The sequence below is a fragment of the Vigna umbellata genome, chromosome 6, assembly GCF_029865625.1.
Source record: "Vigna umbellata cultivar VRB3 chromosome 6, Vumbellata_1.0, whole genome shotgun sequence".
Classification (NCBI taxonomy): domain Eukaryota; kingdom Viridiplantae; phylum Streptophyta; class Magnoliopsida; order Fabales; family Fabaceae; genus Vigna; species Vigna umbellata.
Genome location: NC_142170.1, coordinates 38,098,106 through 38,120,941, shown reverse-complemented (window position 1 = coordinate 38,120,941; position 22,836 = coordinate 38,098,106). Strand labels below are relative to the sequence as shown.

Genomic DNA, 22,836 nt, shown 5'->3' with positions numbered 1-22,836 from the left:
GACTGGGTGTTCATGGGAGAACAGTTACCCGTGGGAGTGTATCCCGAATGGATTGGGTGTTCAAGGGAGAACAGTTACCCAGGAATAACTCCTATGCGTTCGGAAATGCTTATGGTAATCCACGATGGTCCTGGGACTCGACACGCCAGAAATTTAATATGAATTGACATGATAATAATGACGAAATATAATTGTTGTTTGAAACTGTAATGAGTAATGTTCCAGAAAAATTGAATGCTAACTGAAATAATATTTAAGATGGGTAGCGTTCCACGTGTTGGGAATGGCCTGTCCGTCGAGGAGTTGAAGGCGGTATGCTCCATTTGCCATGTCCTCGGCGATGCGGAACGGGCCTTCCCAGTTGGCGGCTAGCTTGCCATGTGCTCGATTCTTCCTAGCTTCTCCTCTTTTTCTCCAAACCAAATCGCCTGCTTTGAAGGTTCTGGGTTTGACCTTGGTGTTGTATCGGCGAGATAACATTCGCCTTTGTGCTTCTGCACGGATGGTGGCGATTTCTCGACGCTCAGGGAGTACATCGAGATTCGTCCGCAGCTGTTCTTCGTTAAGTGTCATATCAGTGATATTTCGTCTTAACGAAGGTTTGCCAACCTCGACTGGGAGCATGGCGTCAGTGCCGTAAGTCAGGTTGAATGGTGTTTCTCCTGTCGATCCGTGAGGAGTGCATCTGTATGCCCACAAAACCTCTGGTAGTTCTTCCACCCATAAACCTTTTGCGTCACCGAGTCGTTTCTTTAACTCCGTCAATATGGCTTTGTTTGCGGCCTCTGCTTGGCCATTCGTCTGAGGATGTTCGACGGACGAGGTGACATGTTTAATGCCCAAATTACTAAGGAAATCTTCTAGCTTTCGCTCGATGAATTGTCGACCGTTGTCAGTGATGATCTTCTGGGGGAGGCCGAACCGGCAGATGAGGCGCCAAATGAACTTCTGCACCCGTTGGGCACTAATGATGGACAACGGTTCGGCTTCTATCCATTTTGTGAAGTAGTCGACCGCCACGAGAAGGAACTTATTTTGCCCCTTGGCGATCGGTAACGGTCCAACTATATCGAGGCCCCACTGAGCGAACGGCCAGGGAGAAACAATACTGTGTAAGTCTTCAGGAGGTTCATGGATGTCGTGACCGTGGGCCTGACATGAGATACATTTCTTGACGAATGTCTCACAGTCGTGGTCGAGAGTAGGCCAGTAATAACCTGCACGGAGAACGCGTGCTCGTAAGGTCCGCTTACCTGAATGGAATCCACATATCCCGGTGTGCAATTCGCGTAGTATGTAGTCTGTTTCTTCCTCCGATATGCATTTTAACAGAGGAGTGTTGTGGCCGCGGCGGTATAGGTCGTCGCCGATGCATACAAAACGTGCAATGCGTCGAGAGTCGGTCACAGTGATGCTCTCTCCCTGGTCTTGTTTGGCCATGAGATCTTTGATGTGCTGACGCCAGTCTGTTATGGGGGCCGACGTACTGGTGACAAAAGTTTCGACGATTGGACGGTCGAGCGTCATCTTAATAATTGAGGATAGTTGTGCTCGCTCTTTAGAATGAGTTAACTTAGACAAGAGGTCTGCTCTTGCGTTTTGCTCCCTTGGTACATGGATGACGCTAACCTCGACGAAGTCTTGGAGTAAAGTTTGAGCCTTGTGGAAATAGCGGAGTAAGTTATTATCCTTGACTTGGTAAGTGCCGTTCACGTGGCCGACTACCAACTTTGAATCCATTCGACATTCAAGACGATTTACCGTGAATTCCCTGGCCAGGGACAGGCCACCTATTAAGGCTTCGTATTCGGCTTGGTTGTTGCTGGCTGGAAACTTGAACGTGATGGCTTGCTCTATGACTACACCATCTGGTCCTTCTAGGACGACACCGGCTCCTCCCCCCTTTTGTCGGAGGAACCATCCACATTGAGGTGCCACATGGGAATCAAGTCTTGTGGTGCGTGTATCAACTCAGCTGCAAAGTCTGCTAAATGTTGACCCTTGATGGACCCGCGCGGCTCATAACGGATCCTGAATTCTGACAGTTCCACGGACCAGGCAACCATCCGACCTGCCAAGTCTGGTTTGCGGAGGATCTTGGCTATAGGGTGATCTGTGCGGACTATTACCTGGTGGCTCTGGAAGTATGGTCGTTGTAACACCCAAATATTTTAAAGGGTATTACTGATAGTAGAGACTAAATTAATTCGATATCTCATATAAACAATCAAACTTTATTTCAATTACTCCAAAGTACAATACCAAACTTACAAACTTTAAACAATATAGTCTTCACCGTTGACATTTCAACTTTTAAATTTTACACAACATAATCTTCCCAATACAAATTTATTCTTTTTACAAAAATCCATGAAAGGTTTTCCCCGCATCTCTCTCATCTCTAAGCTTTTTCAACCACATCTGCAACATTATCTAATCACATATAACATGAGTTATATGATCATAGCATAAACAAATAAGGGTAAGCCAACCATATCAAATCAATCATTAAACTTGTAATAAGAATAGTTTAATCATTTATTTCTACAATTACTCAAATATCATTACCCCGATGTCATTAATTCATCATTATCAAAATCATCTTCCTCAATTTCATAAACCTTACAATTTATACTATGCTTACTCACGAAGCCTTATGGTCAGACCGCTCTCTGCCTGCTTCCTTAAGCCTCACCTGTATACTATGTCTTACTCTCTGAAGCCTTATGGTCAGACCGCTCTCTGCCTGCTTCTATAAAACTTATGAACCACATATTTATGTCAAAGCCTTATGGTCAGACCACTTGCTGCCTGCTTTCATTAACCTCAGGTGTTACTTTGTTCATACCAAGCTCTCATGGTATAACCGAACATACTACTTCCCGTAGGAAACATCATTTCATAAGCAATAATTTCTTATATCCACTCCAACATTTCATCACATCAACATTTCATACTCTCTTATCCACTCCAACATTTCATCAAATCAACAATTCATAACCTCTTCTCCACATAACTCAATCATGTTCATTCTCTAATCATAATTTGACAATAACCTATTTTGGTGTCAATAAATTAAACATATCGCCAGCTATCATACTTCATATTATAAACTCATTTTTGACCATAACGAGTATAACTCAACATATTTTCACCAATTAAAGATTCATAGATCAGCCAAAACATTTCATCATATCTTAGCCACTACGTATTAAAGTCTGAGCTCAATGTAACGATAAATAAAATATATATGAAGTTTTGACCATGATAACTTTATGCATCTCCAATTAACTTATTTTATTTTAATTTCATCCTATTAGAGATCTTTCTTTACCCCAATTGGTCACCGGAGAGGACCCAGATGTCTGAACGCATCAAACTCACCTTCGACGCCAACACATATGACTAGTCACAACTGACTGGACCAGGCCAGGGCTGCTCTATGATCAGGGATGTGCCAACTCAGGTTTTTAAGGTTCCTCTATCCTACCAACAAAGGGAGGCCTTCAATAATTAACAATTTATTTATTTAAATTATCTACCTTGTTCGCTTATGCTCTAAATCTAAAATGCCTAATTTTAATATTTTTACTTCCTCTTACAACAACCTCAAATAGTATCACTACATCTATTTAATACTCATATACAAGTTATTACAGAATCCTTACTCCAGACCTTCCAACAAGATCAATTTCAGCCAAGAAACTCATTCATGATAGAATTCATACAAGATAATTATAAACAATTACCCATAATAAGATATTACTATAAATGGTCATAGAAGAATACAATATTTGACAATCATAAGAATAATCTTAATATAAAAATTCATGGGAAACAAGAAGTTGAATCTGGCAGAGCCGGTTAGACAACTTCTAATCCATCCCAAAATACAATATAATTAAATAACAAGAACAATACATGTCTGGGGAAATAAGAAGTTGAATCTGGCAGAGCCGGTTAGACAACTTCTAATCCTTCCAAAAATGCAATAAAATAAATAAGTAAAGCAATAAATAGTTTGGGAAAACAAGAAGTTGAATCTGGCAGAGCCGGTTAGACAACTTCTAATCCTTCCAAAAGTGCAATAAAATAAATAACTGAAGCAATAGAAAGTTTGGGGAAACAAGAAATTGAATCTGGCAGAGCCGGTTAGACAATTTCTAATCCTTCCAAAATACAATAAAATTAAATAAGGAAAACAATAGAATGTTTGGGGAAACAAGAAATTGAATCTGGCAGAGCCGGTTAGACAATTTCTAATCCTTCCAAAATACAAAAAAATAAACAACTGATAACATACAAGTGGCATAACATAATCAACATTACATTTTACAACTATCACACTTGGATATCAACACAAAGTATACTCTCATTTAAAATTTAAGATCATACAGAAACAAAATACTCCATATTCAAGATATAAGATCAGAAAAAAACAAAATATAGCATATCCAAGACTCAAGATAATACAAAAGGAAATACTCAAAGTTAGCTCCCCTTACCTCTATTACAGACTTAATCCCCTCGTCCTCTGAAAACTTCCAGAATATCCCCTTTGAAATTCTTCCAACTCTCTTCTCTCAAAAATTTTCTAAGTTCTTTGGTGTAAATTTTCAGCCTCCCCCCCTTGGCTATTTATAGCAAAAAAAAATTTACTATTCATTTTTACTATTCATTTTAACTATTCATTTTTTTATTCATTTTACTATTACAAAAATAATTTTTTATTTGCAATTTGATAAATTCTGATCTCAAAGCTACGTGGAACACTTATCCTTTCCAAAAATATTTTTTTTTTTTTTTACTATTCACTTTTTACTATTCACCTTTTACTATTCACAATTTACTATTCACTTTTTTTTTTTTATCTAGTATTTAACTTACAAATATTTTTCAAGGATCTTACAATCTCCCCAACAACAATTATTTTCGCCCTCGAAAATTATTTATTTAAACAAAGACTATCTAACAAAAGATTACTTACAAAAGAGATATGGATATTCCTTTATCATAAATTCTTCCAATTCCCAAGTCATTTCCTGTGTGTCTTCATTCCAAAGTACTTTTACTGTGCGAATATCTTTCCCTCTTAGCTTTTTCATTTGAACATCTAGTATACGCACTGGTCCAACTTCCATTGTTAAATTTTCCTTGACCTGAATTTCATCAACTTCTAACACATGCTTTGGATCTGGAATATACTTCCTTAGTTGGGATACATGAAAAACGTTATGCAAATTTGCCAATCCAGGTGGTAATGCTACCTCATAAGCCACTGGCCCAATCTTTTTGAGAATCTGATACGGTCCGAGAAATTTTGGTGTCAGTTTCCTCATCTTGATAGCTCTCCCGACTCCTGTAGTTGGTGTTACTCGTAAGAATACATGATCTCCTTCTTCAAATTCTAACGGTCTTCTTCTTTTGTCGGCATATGACTTTTGTCTACTTTGAGTTGCTTTCATCCGATCTTGGATTAATTTTATTTTTTCTGTGGTTCGCTGTAATAGCTCGGGTCCCACTGTTAGTGCTTCCCCATCTTGAAACCAACACAACGGGGTTCTACATCTTCTTCCATATAAAGCTTCATATGGTGGCATACCAATACTGGAATGATAACTGTTGTTGTAAGTAAATTCTACTAATGGTAGTATCTCATTCCAACTTCCAAGATGATCTAATACACAAGTTCTTAGCAAATCCTCCAAAGACTGAATAGTCCTTTCTGTTTGACCATCAGTCTGAGGGTGATAAGCCGAACTCATCCTCAACTGCGTTCCCAGAGCCTTCTGTAGCGTCTGCCAAAACCTTGAAGTAAACCTTGGATCTCTGTCTGACACAATGCTTGTAGGTATTCCATGCAACCTCACTACTTCCCTGATGTATAACTCCGTCAGCTTTTCTAGAGACATACGTTGATTAATGGGCAAAAAGTGAGCGCTCTTGGTTAGTCTATCAACGATAACCCAGATAGAATCGTGACCTTTTGATGATTTTGGTAAATGTGTTACAAAGTCCATCGAGATACTGTCCCACTTCCATTGAGGAATGTCTAACTGTCGTAACATCCCTCCCGGTTTTTGATGCTCCACTTTTGCCTTCTGACACACCAAGCAGGCTGCTACAAACTCGGCCACATCCCTCTTCATTCCATTCCACCAAAATGACTCTTTCAGGTCTTTATACATCTTAGTCATACCTGGATGTATGCTAAGACGACTTTTATGGCCTTCGTCTAAAATTAAATGTTTTAATTCACTCTTTGCAGGTATACACACTCTGTTCTTAAATCGAAGGATGCCATCTTTACTTAGAACGAAGTCCTTAACTTGATCGGTGTCCAACAACCTGATCTTTTGCTGCAACTCTTGATCCATCGACTGCTCAACCTTCACTTGTTCTAAGAAGTCACTAGTGATTACTAAATGACCACACCATATATGATCTGGGGTTAACTGCAACCCCAAGTTCATATCACGTAACTTTTCTAACAGTTCTAATTCCTTCACCATCATTGTTGTTATCTGAGCTTGTCTCCTACTCAATGCATCTGCCACCACATTGGCTTTTCCTGGGTGATATAAAAGCTCGAAATCATAGTCCTTCATATATTCCATCCATCTTCTTTGTCGCATGTTCAGCTCCTTTTGATCGAACAAATACTTTAGACTCTTATGGTCACTAAAAACTTGGAAACTTGCCCCATAGAGGTAGTGTCTCCATGTCTTTAATGCAAATACTACTGCTGCAAGTTCTATGTCATGCGTTGGGTAGTTCTTCTCATGCGCCTTTAGCTGCCTAGATGCATAAGCTACAGGTCTCCTTTCTTGCATTAGGACGCACCCCAATCCTTGATATGACGCATCGCAGTACACCTCAAAAGATTTGCTAGAGTCTGGAATGATTAATACTGGTGCTGACGTTAGTCGTTGCTTCATATCCTCAAAACTGGCTTCGCACTTGTCAGTCCACAGAAATGGTTGATATTTACGAGTTAACTGAGTTAGAGGACCTACAATCTTGGAAAACCCTTCAACAAAACGTCGGTAATAACCGGCTAATCCTACAAAACTTCGTACTTCAGTTACAGTTTTCGGCCGCTCCCACTTTAGCACAGCTTCCACCTTTGCTGGATCCACTGAGATTCCTTGAGCAGAAATCACATGACCCAAAAATTGTACTTTCTCTATCCAGAACTCACACTTTGACAGTTTCCCATACAGTTGATGTTTTCTTAAAATTTCCAACGCCACCCTCAAGTGTTCTGCATGCTTTTCCTTATTCTCTGAATAGATAAGAATATCGTCTATAAATACTACCACGAACTTATCTAAACATGACCGAAATATTCTGTTCATGTAGTCCATAAAAATCGCTGGAGCATTCGTCACGCCAAACGGCATTACCACGTACTCAAAGTGTCCGTAGCGAGATCTGAAAGCCGTCTTTTGCACATCTTCCGTCTTGACCAGAATCTGATGGTACCCAGATCTGAGATCAATTTTTGAAAACACCTCTGCTCCTCTCAACTGATCTAATAGATCATCGATTCTTGGCAAAGGATATTTGTTCTTTATTGTAACCTTGTTCAGCTGTCGATAATCCACGCACAACCTTGAACTTCCATTCTTCTTCTTCACCAGCAATACAGGAGCTCCCCATGGAGACACACTTGGACGGATAAACTTCTTCTCCAGCAGATCTTCGATTTGCTTTTTCAACTCTATTAGTTCGGCAGGAGCCATTCTGTATGGAGCCATAGAAACTGGGCCAGCTCCAGGCATTAGATCTATTGTGAAATCGATCTCTCGACTAGGTGGTAAACCTGGTACTTCTTCTGGAAAAACATCAACATATTCTTCTACCACAGGTATTCCGATGATTTGTTCTTCAGTATTCTCTCTTTTCTCCTGAGCTAACACCACAAAGCAGGTAGCTCCATCTTTGATATCCTTCGCAACGACTCGAGTTGAGCTTAGTTCTAAATCGTTCAAATTTAGAAACTCTATCTTTTGTTTCCCACAGTCAATAAGAACGTGATTGGCAGTCAACCAATCCATTCCCAAAATAATGTCTAGATTTTGAAGGGGTAAGCAGATCAAGTTCACTTTGAACTTGCGTCCTGCAATTTGGATCGGGCATCCGACACAGACTGAACTGGTCGTAACTGGTCCCGATGCTGGTGTAGAAACTACTAATTCACACCCTAGATCAAGCATCGGTAATCCGAGTCTTTCTAAACATGCTAGGGATATAAAGGAGTGTGTGGCTCCAGAGTCAAACAAAACATATACGCATTCTCCTAACAACATACAGGTGTGTAAGATTAATGTACCTGGCTTAGTAGCCTCTTCTGCAGACATTGCGAATACTCTCCCTGTTGCCCGGGGCTTTACTTCAGCAGAATCTTGTTGTTGTGGTTCTCCCACCTTCTTTTTCTTTGGACAAACATTAGCAAAGTGTCCCGGATCATTGCAGATGAAACATCTCTTCCCTTCAACTTTTTCCCCAATAAGTTTAGGGCAGTCACGTCTGAAATGTGCCCCTCCACACTCAAAACACTTCACTGTTCCTCGATATGATAATTGTGGTTTTTCATAAGGTTTTTTGTTGAATTTCATTGAAGATTCTCCCTTGGCAAGTCTGGAAACTCTACTTGGATCAAACTCCAATAATTCTATCATTCTGGCTTTCTCTACCAATGCTGGAAACTCTTGTATTTCCAATGGCATAAGTACCTTCTTCAGTTCATGCCTTAGTCCTCCCTCGAATTTTCGACATCTCCATTCTTCTGTGATATTATGAGTATAAAACCTCGAGAGATAATTAAATTTTACTACGTACTCTTGTACTGATAACCTCCTTTGTTGTAAGGTCAGGAACTCCGCCTCCCTTGCAAATTTTGCACTGTTTGGAAAATATTTTTCCAAGAACCTTATCTTAAAGTTCTCCCAATTCACAGCCTCACCACGAACCGTCATCAACTGTTGCATACTTTCCCACCAATATTCAGCCTCCCCCACCAAAAGAAATGATGCATAAGTTAATTTTTGTTCTTCTGAGCAAGTTATTACCCGAAAAATCTTCTCGTTCTGCCTTAGCCAAGAGTCAGCCTCATCCGGAGTAGCCTCCCCATTAAATTTAGTTGGATCATGCCTTAAGAAGTCATTCAAACTAGAATGATTTTGAGGTACTTGATCAACTTGTTGTTGCTGCATCTTTCTCGAGTTTAAATGATTTCTTCAAAAAGATAACAATACAATTTAGCATATGATATCAATTTCCTCCAATAGTCGTTTTCATCATAACAATTAATAGTTTTACTAAGAATAATAATTTCACTCCCCATAGTCCCAAAATACTTTCGAAAACCATTGCTCTGATACCATAATGTAACACCCAAATATTTTAAAGGGTATTACTGATAGTAGAGACTAAATTAATTCGATATCTCATATAAACAATCAAACTTTATTTCAATTACTCCAAAGTACAATACCAAACTTACAAACTTTAAACAATATAGTCTTCACCGTTGACATTTCAACTTTTAAATTTTACACAACATAATCTTCCCAATACAAATTTATTCTTTTTACAAAAATCCATGAAAGGTTTTCCCCGCATCTCTCTCATCTCTAAGCTTTTTCAACCACATCTGCAACATTATCTAATCACATATAACATGAGTTATATGATCATAGCATAAACAAATAAGGGTAAGCCAACCATATCAAATCAATCATTAAACTTGTAATAAGAATAGTTTAATCATTTATTTCTACAATTACTCAAATATCATTACCCCGATGTCATTAATTCATCATTATCAAAATCATCTTCCTCAATTTCATAAACCTTACAATTTATACTATGCTTACTCACGAAGCCTTATGGTCAGACCGCTCTCTGCCTGCTTCCTTAAGCCTCACCTGTATACTATGTCTTACTCTCTGAAGCCTTATGGTCAGACCGCTCTCTGCCTGCTTCTATAAAACTTATGAACCACATATTTATGTCAAAGCCTTATGGTCAGACCACTTGCTGCCTGCTTTCATTAACCTCAGGTGTTACTTTGTTCATACCAAGCTCTCATGGTATAACCGAACATACTACTTCCCGTAGGAAACATCATTTCATAAGCAATAATTTCTTATATCCACTCCAACATTTCATCACATCAACATTTCATACTCTCTTATCCACTCCAACATTTCATCAAATCAACAATTCATAACCTCTTCTCCACATAACTCAATCATGTTCATTCTCTAATCATAATTTGATAATAACCTATTTTGGTGTCAATAAATTAAACATATCGCCAGCTATCATACTTCATATTATAAACTCATTTTTGACCATAACGAGTATAACTCAACATATTTTCACCAATTAAAGATTCATAGATCAGCCAAAACATTTCATCATATCTTAGCCACTACGTATTAAAGTCTGAGCTCAATGTAACGATAAATAAAATATATATGAAGTTTTTACCATGATAACTTTATGCATCTCCAATTAACTTATTTTATTTTAATTTCATCCTATTAGAGATCTTTCTTTACCCCAATTGGTCACCGGAGAGGACCCAGATGTCTGAACGCATCAAACTCACCTTCGACGCCAACACATATGACTAGTCACAACTGACTGGACCAGGCCAGGGCTGCTCTATGATCAGGGATGTGCCAACTCAGGTTTTTAAGGTTCCTCTATCCTACCAACAAAGGGAGGCCTTCAATAATTAACAATTTATTTATTTAAATTATCTACCTTGTTCGCTTATGCTCTAAATCTAAAATGCCTAATTTTAATATTTTTACTTCCTCTTACAACAACCTCAAATAGTATCACTACATCTATTTAATACTCATATACAAGTTATTACAGAATCCTTACTCCAGACCTTCCAACAAGATCAATTTCAGCCAAGAAACTCATTCATGATAGAATTCATACAAGATAATTATAAACAATTACCCATAATAAGATATTACTATAAATGGTCATAGAAGAATACAATATTTGACAATCATAAGAATAATCTTAATATAAAAATTCATGGGAAACAAGAAGTTGAATCTGGCAGAGCTGGTTAGACAACTTCTAATCCATCCCAAAATACAATATAATTAAATAACAAGAACAATACATGTCTGGGGAAATAAGAAGTTGAATCTGGCAGAGCCGGTTAGACAACTTCTAATCCTTCCAAAAATGCAATAAAATAAATAAGTAAAGCAATAAATAGTTTGGGGAAACAAGAAGTTGAATCTGGCAGAGCCGGTTAGACAACTTCTAATCCTTCCAAAAGTGCAATAAAATAAATAACTGAAGCAATAGAAAGTTTGGGGAAACAAGAAATTGAATCTGGCAGAGCCGGTTAGACAATTTCTAATCCTTCCAAAATACAATAAAATTAAATAAGGAAAACAATAGAATGTTTGGGGAAACAAGAAATTGAATCTGGCAGAGCCGGTTAGACAATTTCTAATCCTTCCAAAATACAAAAAAATAAACAACTGATAACATACAAGTGGCATAACATAATCAACATTACATTTTACAACTATCACACTTGGATATCAACACAAAGTATACTCTCATTTAAAATTTAAGATCATACAGAAACAAAATACTCCATATTCAAGATATAAGATCAGAAAAAAACAAAATATAGCATATCCAAGACTCAAGATAATACAAAAGGAAATACTCAAAGTTAGCTCCCCTTACCTCTATTACAGACTTAATCCCCTCGTCCTCTGAAAACTTCCAGAATATCCCCTTTGAAATTCTTCCAACTCTCTTCTCTCAAAAATTTTCTAAGTTCTTTGGTGTAAATTTTCAGCCTCCCCCCCTTGGCTATTTATAGCAAAAAAAAATTTACTATTCATTTTTACTATTCATTTTAACTATTCATTTTTTTATTCATTTTACTATTACAAAAATAATTTTTTATTTGCAATTTGATAAATTCTGATCTCAAAGCTACGTGGAACACTTATCCTTTCCAAAAATATATTTTTTTTTTTACTATTCACTTTTTACTATTCACCTTTTACTATTCACAATTTACTATTCACTTTTTTTTTTTTATCTAGTATTTAACTTACAAATATTTTTCAAGGATCTTACAGTCGTAGTCGGCGAGAAGCTGTGAGCAGGGCTAGAGCAATTTTCTCAATCCGAGAATATCGTTCTTCAGCTCCTTGCAGCGTACGACTGATGAAGTATATCAGCTTGAGGGAGGGCGCTTCCTGTATCAAGGCCGCACTGACAGCATGGGGGGATGCTGCGATATACAGCTGCAAGTCGGACCCCTCATCTGGTCGAGCCATAATAGGAGGGCTGGTGAGAATGCGTTTGACCGTGTTGAATGCTGTTTCACAGTCATCGTCCCAGTGTCGTGCGGTGTTCTTCTTCAAATTCTTCAGGATGGGCTTGATGTGCTCAGCCAGCTTCGGAATGAATCGGGACAGGGCTGTGAGTCGACCCACTAGACGTTGCACCTCCTTTTGAGTTTTTGGAGCAACCATGTCGAGTACAGCTCTGCACTTGTCGGGATTAGCTTCGATGCCTCGTCGTGTAAGCATGAAGCCCAGGAATTTACCCGCCGGGACACCGAAAGTACACTTGGAAGGGTTAAGGCGCATATTATACCGTCGAAGTTGGCCGAAAACTTCCTTCAAATCTTGCAGGTGTTGTTCCACAGAATTGCTGCGAATAACCATGTCATCGACATACACGTCCATGCATCGTCCTATTTGATGATGGAAAACTTTATCCATGAGGCGCTGATAAGTGGCCCCGGCATTTTTCAAACCGAACGGCATGACCTCATAACAGTAATTAGCGCGTTCGGTAATGAAGGCTGTCTTGTTCTGATCTGGTTCATACATTGGGATTTGGTTGTATCCCGAATAGGCATCGAGAAAGCTGAGTATAACGTGACCCAAAGCTCCATCTACCAAACGATCGATACTAGGTAGGGGATATGAGTCTTTGGGACACGCTTTGTTGAGATCGGTGAAGTCGACGCACATTCTCCACTGACCGTTCGACTTCTTGACCATGACGACATTCGACAACCACGTAGTGTAGGTCAACTCCCTGATGAACCGGGCGGTCATCAACTTTTCGACTTCGACTTGAATGGCCTTGCGCTTCTCCTCCCCGAATCGTCGTTTTTTCTGAGCGACAGGTCGTGCCTCGCGGAAGATGGACAATTTGTGAGCCATGACCCCAGGATGGATTCCAGGCATGTCGGCGGCCGTCCATGCGAACAAGTCTGCATTGTTCCAGAGTATACATCCTAGATCGTGCTCTTCACTCAGAGTGAGATTCCCACCTATGGTGGTGGTTTTGGATGTATCCGCCACCAATGAAAGAAGCTTGACCTCGCCTTGCGGGTGAAGACGTTCGTCTATATTGGTCCGGGGGTCCAAGTCGACTGCCGCCGTCTCAGCTCCTTTCGCCCTTCGAGTTGGTATGAAGGGGGTAACCTTTAGCCCAGCCGCATAACATTGTCGGGCTGTTCGTTGATCCGCCCTCACGGTACAAATAGTACCACTCTCTGTCGAAAACTTCATGGCGAGGTGAGGGGTAGATACGATTGCGCCAAAAGCATTCAGACAAGGTCGTCCTAGCAAGGCGTTGTACGACGTATTTGCCTCGACTAAGAGGAATCGAACTCGGAGTTCAGGTGCTTCTCGACTTGTTCCCAGTCGAGTTCGCAGGTCAAGGTATCCTCTGGTGTCTACTCTTTCTCCTGAGAAACCTACGATTTGCTCGTTAAAAGGGGCGATGAGGTCCTCGGATAGGTCCATCTTCTTGAAAGTGGACCAATATAAGATGTTGACCGAACTTCCCTGATCGACCAGTACCTTACTGACGTCGTATCGAGCTATTTCCGCGGTGATGACCATAGGGTCATCGTGATCAGGGTCGGGCGCGTGAAAATCTGCATTGGTGAAGGTAATATCGGGAATAGACCGAGTCTGTCGATCTACCATATGGACTGATTTTAGCTGTCGAAGATGTCGCTTCCTGGCGGAGGACGACACTCCCCCTCCGGCGAAGCCACCTGATATGGTGTCAATTCGACCTCTAACCGAACGTTCTCTCTCTGTCCGTCGAGGTGGACTGCGTGATCGCCTGCGGCGTCGGTCATCCCTGGGAGGTGAACGCTCGGGGCTCCGTCTGGATGGATCCTTTCGGTGAGGAGTTGTGGCTCTGGTAGAAATTCTGTCCTTAACGTAGTTCTGGAGGTAGCCTGCCCGGATGAGTCGTTCCAGCTCGTCTTTCACCAAGTTACACTCTTCTGTGTCATGCCCACGATTCATGTGGAGACGGCAGGCCTTACTGCTGTCCGCGTTTTTGGGAGTAGCTCGTCGTCGCACAGTTAGTAGTTCTGCGTGTAAAGCCTCCTCTAGCACCTTTGCCCTGGGTGCGTTGAGGGTTGCATAACGATCGTACTTAGGTGTCCACCCTGATTCTTTTCGGGGCGGTCGATCTAGTTTGTAGTCGTTGGTCGATCGTTTTGCGGTTTTCTTGACATCGTGACTGGTGGTATCTTGTTGCTGTTTCTTCCGACAGTTTCGGAGATCCTCGATGCGGATGAATTTTGCAATTGTGGATTGTAGCTCCTCCATAGATGCGGGAGGATCAGCATATAATTGTTCTGCAAAATATCCTGGCTTCAAGCATGAAGGTAGATTGCTGATGATGAAAGTGTGATTGATATCTTTCACACGCCGGGCCGTCTCGTTATATCGTTGCATGAACGCTTTCAGCGTTTCATCCTTCTCCTGTTTGGTATTTACCAACTCAGCAGCCGTCATCTCCGGTTTCCTGTTGGTTGCGTATTGTTTTCTGAACAACGTCTCGGCTGTCGCAAAACAGTCTACAGAATTCCGTGGAAGAGTGTGGAACCACTCCAAGGCCTCATCCTTGAGAGATAAGGAAAAAGCTCTGCAGATGACAGCGTCATTGTCTGTGTAGAACGCCATGGCGTCCACAAAATTGCGTAGGTGATTGTCAGGATCGGCGGAGCCATCATAACGTTCTAACGTAGGGGGAGGTTTATCTGGCATGTGTGCTTGCAGGATGGCCTCCGTGAAAGGGAGTAAGTTGGTGAGGCGCATCGAAGTAGGCCCTTTCCTCCCCCCATCGAAGTGGTCTGATGGTTTTCCATGGTGACTCGATCCATTATTATCCTGCCGATTAGAGGCAGATTGTTCTGGACGTTGCGCCCTCAGTGCCGCCAGCTCCTCCGCCTGCTTGCGCTGGAGTTCCTGCTGCTCCCGTATGGTTTGTGCTTGTGCTTCAATCTGGGTTTGCAGTTGCTGGATCAACGCGCGAGTGTTGGTGTCTTCCATAGCTCCGGTGGTCGTCGTTGGGATGTTAAGTCTCGGCCCCACGGTGGGCGCCAAAATGTTTCTGTAGAGATGTGGAGACCGAAATACAAACCAAATAAAACCGGACTGCTTCCTCTTCTCAACTCTGTGATGATGTCTCCTCTCTCTTTCTACGCTCTGTTCTTCGGGTAAAGGTGGGCTGGGTACCTGCAAAGGCACTCCGACGCTCAAGTCAGTGAGAGTGATTAGATCAAGAAATCTTTTCTTAATTCTTCTTAGGGAAAAACGTACCTTTTTTCTGGTATGCTGTGTGTATTTAAAGTAATAAAATAAACCGTTACCTGATGATCCGATTTCCTGATAATCCGGTCAGTTACTAAAGTTGACTGTGTAGGAGTTATAACTGCTAGATCGTGTGCTAATATTGAGTCACCTATTTCCGTAATTCGCGGCATTAGTTAGCTAAGTATTGTAACCGTTTATCTGTAACCGATAGACGACGATGTCGTGTTCTATATGTCGGTCATCTCGCATGTCGACATAAGTGGGCGACTTATCGTACGAAACCCATTCGATTGTCGATCATCAAGTGGTCGACATCAGGTGGTCGACAACGCCGTGTGGTTGTACGTCGTGCACCGAGCGGTCGACAACGCCATGTGGTCGTATGTCACCGGGTTATTGGTCGACCGTTGGAGGATTAGGTATCCTATAGTACACCTTTTAACATGTTTTCCTTTATTATAAATCTAATATCAGGACTGGAATATCTGCAAAATGGTTGCAAGTTTCCTATAATCCACAGAGATGTCAAATCTACAAACATTTCCAAACAAAGTTATCTGATTTCGGTCTTTTAACACGAAACTGTTCATCTTGTGTTATAATATATTTTACCACGTGTTCTTTCTTTTAACACAATAATTAAAATTTATATAAGACTATAAAATTAGAGAAGATATATTTATATTTAAGACCACAAGTTTATAAAGAAAATATAAATAAGGAACAGACTTGCAAAATATTTTATAACTTTTAGTAATTTTTCATCCATAATAAAAAATTATTAGGAAAAATGTGATAATACCTCTGTAAATCTAAATACTATGTATATACTTTAGATTAACTCCACAAGTGGTAAAGGAAATTGTTTTTTAAATAAGGTTTTTAGCCGAAAGAGCTTTGCCCTTTTTAAATGGGCCCATCCAAATAGACTTAGGTAAGTTTGAAATTTCAGACAGTGAGAATATCGAATGGAAGAAAAAGAACTAAGTAATTTTACTCAAATGCTTTGTTAAAAAAATGGATGAAATTTCTCAGTCATATGTAAGTTCCTAGCAATGGATTAAAGTATATAATGCCAATGGTTTAACCAAGACAATAAAGCATATTAGTATAGTACTCACAACTCAAACGTTTTTCTTTTTTACATTCTCAACTTCTCAAAGCAAACTAAACCATTTAGATAAGATTGTTCAGTTCAGCCACAACATATATATTAATCAGATATTTATCTATACAATTCTCTGCACTAGCACTATTCCAATAGATTGACTCAGAAAAGTGATATAGATTAACTCGTAGGTTTTTCATATAATTTCCAGGCTATTGGAAAACATCTAAGGGCCATCAATCAATATCGTGCTCAGAAGAGGAAGGTGATGATGTTTAATATGTCTTATGATCTATTTATCTTTGTTGAACATTACTTTTATAATGTATGTAATTGTGGTGCTTTTTTCCAGCTTATTTCCATGCTGATTTTTCCATTGTTGCTTATTACCTTACTGGAACATTCCATCCAGAATTTTGTTGCCTATCTTCATATTATTTTGAGTTAACCTCATGAATTCCCCTGCTTAGGTTTGAAATTTAAGAGCAGTGGTTGTTTTCATTATTATTGGTTGGTGTATTGAAGGTTTAGATGTTCAAAAATAGTTTTAACATGCAGCGTGGTGTATAGAATTTTTTTTCTAGTGCAGTATTAGTTTTGGTATGATTAGGAACCTTGGTTTTAGGCTTTAAATGTTGTATATGTGCATGAGTGGATGATACAAAACTTTTTTTCACGCAAAGATAAATTTCTGGTTAGATAATTGATATTTTTCTCCATAAGAGGCTACGTAGTTCTTCAATGCAAATCACGTGGATTAGTGGCTGTTTGCTTCTGGAATTTTGGTCTTTAGAGTGGAATAAAACACTGATTGGTGCTGGAATGTTCAGTTCAAAAATAGTTTGGTTTGTGTTGAATAATGCTAAACTAGAGTGGTAATTTGATAGTTAATTGCATGATGTATTTTAAGACTTTTTGGTTGATCATATATGTGTTTTAAATTTGTTTATGATGTTTGATTCATGAATGGTATGAATGAACTGTTTTGGTTGGATTAGGCATTTTGTCTAAGTGGCATTTTGGTTTGGTTAACATGCTGGTTGTGTGTGAATAAAAATCTGGTGCAAAGTTGGGTTTGGTGCAGCCATTTTTCAGGGTCAAGTGGTTCCTAGGTTGTTTTTAGGTGTGACCAAATGGGCTAGAAGTTTGCTGGAAGTAGTTTTTTTGGGCTGGTGCAACTGCTTTAATGAAAACTAACGCTGGTTATATTATGTTATGGGATTGGATTTTGGTTGTTTGCTTTCTATGGTTTATGGTGCAGCTTCAAGACTATTTTATGTCACCAAAACGTTGAAAGCATAAAAATTTTGATGATGTCCAAATCAAGTCTCAATATTGCAAGAAGATCGTTGTGAAGATTATTATTTGTGAAAAGCTTTTGTAATAAGTAGTTTTTGTATAGGACTTAGTGTAGTCTTTGATTCCTTGTATCTTATGCTTTAAATTTTTCTTTGTAGTAAAAAATACTGTGCAATAATCGATTAGCTATTCAGATAATTGATTATCACATAAAAGTTTTATTAATTGTTAAAAACTTTATTTGGCCTCTAGAATAATTGATTACCAAAGATTAATAATCGATTATGACTAATCAATTATGACTTACAATAATCGATTATCACGACTAGCCATTGGAGTTTTTAAGCATTTTTTTGGCTGTTGTACTTTTATTAAATGTGTAATCCATTGTCTAAGTGGAATAATCGATTATCATGCGAGATAAATCTGACAACGGGATAATCTATTAATAAATTCTTTATATAGAAGATATATACCCTCGTTCAAAACATGCAACTGCACGTTTTTAAACTAAAGTGAAGTGTGAACTAGGGTTTTTGTAACTATCTGAGAAAGGATTGGAAACTTGGTGTGAGTAAGTGAGAATTTTCATTGTAGATTTGATTGAGTGTTGTTGTAGTTGCTAAGTGAAGCTTGTCATCCTTCATGAAACATTCAGAGGAGGTGTTCATCTCTTGAGATATTCAGACTTCAAAAAGAGTTCAGACTCCAAAAAGAGTTCAGACTCCAAAAAGTCCCCTTTCTAGATTGTTTGGTCATCTCTGAAAGCAACAACTCCTTTTCTTTGAAGAGCTGCAAAAAGGTGATTTGTGAAACCGTTACGAGTATCTGCACCTCTAAAGCTAACAAACACATCAAAATTCTTGGTGTTTGATGAAGAGCTCCGTTGTCTTTTGTTGCAAGCCATTGCAGAAGGTGGAGAGTCACCAGCATAAAAGATTAATGTGCGTATTTGATAGTACTCTCAAGGTGTCGATCATAGTCAAGTCTTTTATAAAACAAATGACAAAAACGCGTAATTGGATGTCGTTTTTGTAAGTGTGGGACTCATCGAAATCATTTCTATAAAATATACATTCTATTTAATAAGTTTTTTGTTACGTTATAAAATTCTTACTTAGTGTGATATTATTTTTAAATTACTGCAACACATTCATCGGAGTTTCTTTTGTGTCAATTGTAATTTATTTTGCCTTGAAAGTATTATAAAATAAATGTTATGAAGTATATACGTTAGTGCCGGCAACCCCCTTGACTTAATGATTGACCAAAATTGATATGAACTTATTTCTTTGTTGGTGATAATTTGGCGCTTAGAAAAGTCAATGGTCAACCCGAAAAGTCAATCAGTCAACCAGAATGAAGAAAAGTCAACTAGAGTGCAGAAAAAGTTGCACTGAGCGGCAGTTTTGAAGTGTCGAAATCACCGCTGAGCGCCAAATTCCGCTGAGCGCCATTTTAAGTGGGCTTGGACCTGTTTTCTGTTATTTTTATGAGCTTGTACCTGTTTTCTGTTATTTGTATGTTCTATTTAAGGACTTGCACGTCCTAGGTTTTATATCTTTGGCTGGGACGAAGCAAAAACATACTCTTTCACCCCTTGGAGGAGGATTTTGGATGCTACAGCTCCTTTCTCACCTTTCTAATTGCATTCATGTTTAGTTTATTGCATTTGTATTCAAAAACCCCAAAATATTTTCTTTAGAGTCTTAATTAGTTGAGTAATCACAAAACTGTTTAGTGTCGTTAGTCTCTTGAGAAACGATACTTGGTCTTACCATTTATTATTACTTGATACGGTTCAGTACACTTATCGAGGTCTTAACAAATTTTTGACTCCATTGGAGATTAAAAATTTGTCTATCAGAATGCTGCTTAAGGAGTTCATTCTTAAGAGTCAACTTTGTTTGAAATTGTGTGTAAACAGTACAAAAATAATATAATATAGAAGAAGTTTGTTTTGACATTTTAAAAAACCTTCACTAATTTTTGACATGATAGGAAATTACAGTTAAGTTTTGATTTTCTTTTAAATAATATTTTGGCAGCTCACTAAGCAAAACTTCAATTAAGTTTTTTTTTTTAAATAAATTTTCAATGGTTTTTTTTATCAAACTGCGGGTAAGGGTCGAAATATTTTGCAAACCCTAATTTTTATCTTATTTCTCAGTTTTCATTTTTCACCTTTTTCTCTGTGCCTTAGTTTTGATTTTGCATCATTTTGGGAGGAATTAGGGAAGCTGTCAATTTATAAAAAGAAAAAGGTGATGTGGATATAGTTGTGAATTTATAAAAAGAAAAAGGTGATGTGGATATAGTTGTGAATTTATATGGCTTAATATGATCAATTTCTTAGATTTTCGTGGTTAAAGGCTGACAATTTCTTATGGCTGTAAAATCCCTCAATACTCTTTTTTCTGAACATTACTTGGTGATATAGTGTATATTGGTAACTCTCAAAATTTTTATTCTGCTCAAGGGCAGAAATTTCTTCTTGCCTAGGTTTCTTCCAATTATGATTTTGGGCAGCTTCCTCGTAATTCCTTGGTTCATTCTCACTGTCATATAGGTTCAATTATATTGGAGAAGAATGACCTCTCCGGTTCAATTATATTTGTTGAAAAATCACACGAAGATTCTCTCTTAGGTATGAGTCTAATTAAAAAGTCCCAAATTCATAATATTGTTATTTATGCTGATGATTACTGACCTACCCAATTTCTAAGCACAACCAAAATAAGTTGAAGAATGTATTTAAATTATGGATTACTTGAAAGGTTTACTCAGACTTGAAACATAGTTTTTCTGTGATTTCCATGCTATATGATGTCCTTCAAATCACTAACAATTTCAATAGAATTATTGGTAAAGGATGATTTGGAACAGTTTATCTGGGCTTTATCAATGACACTCCAATTGTAGTGAAAATGATTTCCCCATCAGTTCATGGTTATCAACAATTTCAAGCAGAAGTATAAGTTATTAATCAATTTACTCTAGATTTCTGACTTTGGTACCGAACCTATATGGTTAAACATGGTTGTGACTTTTATTTCCAGGTTAACTTCTACTCATAGTTCATCACAAACATTTGACATCCCTTATTGGTTACTGTATTGAAGGAACCAATAAGGGCCTCAAATATGAGTACATGGCTAAAGGAAACTTATAAGAACATCTCTCAGGTTGGTTCCGAATAAAATTATTTTGTTCTTAAAAGTTTGTGAAATCAATTTCCATGTTAGATTTGATTTCTGAAACTCTGGATATGGAATTTTTAATATTGGAGAATTGTATTAGTCGTATGAATAAGTTCTACCGAACAAAAACAAATATCTATAGAATAGAAAGTTACAGAAGTTGTTCTTGTAGGTCACAAGAATCACCATTCTTGAGCTGGAAGGACAGATTTCGTGTAGCAGTGGATGCAGCCTTAGGTTAGAAATTAAATTGAAATTGTGAATTTATATTAACTCCCTTTACCCTTTTAACATGATTTCCTTTATTATAAATCTAATAGGACTGGAGTATCTGCAAAATGGTTACAAGTTTCCTAGAATGCAGATAGATGTTACGAAAAAAGAAAGGATGAAAATTGTATATTTTATTCAATGATAAAGAGAGAGAATACAATTTATATATATAGTTGTTTAAAAAAAATATAAAAATGAAATATAAATATAAAAACATAATATAAATATATGAATAGATATGAACGGAATATAAATTAAATCCAATATCCCCTCAAGCTGCAGCATATATATCCTTAATGCTCACCTTGGACAACAAAAATTAAAATTGTGTTGGATGCAAAGCTTTAGTATGAATGTCTGCAAGTTGTACTGAAGTAGAAATGGGCAGGAGTTTAATTACACCTGCTTGAACTTTATCTCTTATAAGATGACAATCAATTTCAATATGCTTTGTCTTCTCATGCATGGCTGGATTATGTGCAATTTGTATAGCAGATTGATTGTCACAAAACAGAGGAACTAGTTGTGTTAGAGGTTGTTTCAAATCATGGAGCAAATACATAAGCCATTGAATTTCACATGTTGTGGAAGCTAAGGCTCTATATTATACTTCGGTTGATGATCTAGATATAGTACCTTGCTTCTTATATTTCCAACTGATCAATGATGCACCATAGAACACATTAAAACCAGTCACAGACCTTCTAGTGTCAGGGCAAGCAGCCCAATCAGAATCACTAAAAGCCTTGAGAGCATGTTCTGTGTTGGAGGGAAAGAATAATCCTTGTCCTGGATTATTCTTGATATATCTCAGGATCCTTATTGCTGCTGCATAGTGATCTTCCAAAGGATTTGAAAGAAATTGACTAAGAGTACTAACAGCGAAACATAAATATGGTCTTGTGTTGGTTAGATATAGTAACTTGCCAAGAAGTCTTCTATAGGCATGCACATTTGAATAGGGTTTCCCTTCTGTCTTGGAAAATTTTGTGTCTGGCTGTATGGGAGTAGAAACAGGTTGACATCCCAGCAACCCTGCATCTTCTAGTAACTCTAGAGCATACTTCATTTGTGACAAATTAATGCCTTGTTGAGATGTTGCAATTTCTAAGCCCAGAAAATACTTGAGTTGGCCTCGATCTATAATCTTGAACTTTACATTCAATAGATCATTCACAGTTTAAATTTCCTGGATGTCATCACCTGCCAAGACTATATCATCTACATAAACAAGTAAGATGGTAATATGCGCAGAATCACTTTTGACAAAAAGTGAATAATCTGATTTTGATTGTATGTAGCCCAA

General features: G+C 38.2%; 2 protein-coding genes across 2 annotated transcripts; both read right to left on the bottom strand.

Annotated features, from left to right (window-relative positions):
- Nucleotides 1–237: 237 nt before the first annotated feature.
- On the bottom strand, nucleotides 238–22,599 carry LOC148197395 (uncharacterized). Its single transcript, XM_088093679.1, is given in 5 exon segments — nucleotides 238–1,910; nucleotides 1,913–2,154; nucleotides 12,151–15,572; nucleotides 15,707–15,798; nucleotides 22,167–22,599. Coding segments are annotated over 5 exon segments (5,862 nt in total).
- On the bottom strand, nucleotides 7,414–9,218 carry LOC148197396 (uncharacterized). Its single transcript, XM_088092845.1, has 3 exons — nucleotides 8,024–9,218; nucleotides 7,650–7,825; nucleotides 7,414–7,491 (listed from the first exon to the last, which is right to left on the bottom strand). Exons 1-3 carry the CDS (start codon nucleotides 9,216–9,218, stop codon nucleotides 7,414–7,416), a joined length of 1,449 nt encoding a protein of 482 aa, XP_087948971.1.
- Nucleotides 22,600–22,836: the final 237 nt, after the last annotated feature.

Bases quoted from the DNA above. Each gene is read 5' to 3' on its own strand.
- LOC148197396 (XM_088092845.1), bottom strand. From the start codon at position 9,218: ATGCAGCAACAACAAGTTGATCAAGTACCTCAAAATCATTCTAGTTTG. The intron at 7,826-8,023 runs GTGGGAAACAAA...AAGAAGTACCAG, and splicing joins CAATCACGTTCTTATTGACT to GTTTACCACCTAGTCGAGAG. The intron at 7,492-7,649 runs GTATTGCTGGTG...AATTGATCTCAG, and splicing joins TGTCTCCATGGGGAGCTCCT to ATCTGGGTACCATCAGATTC.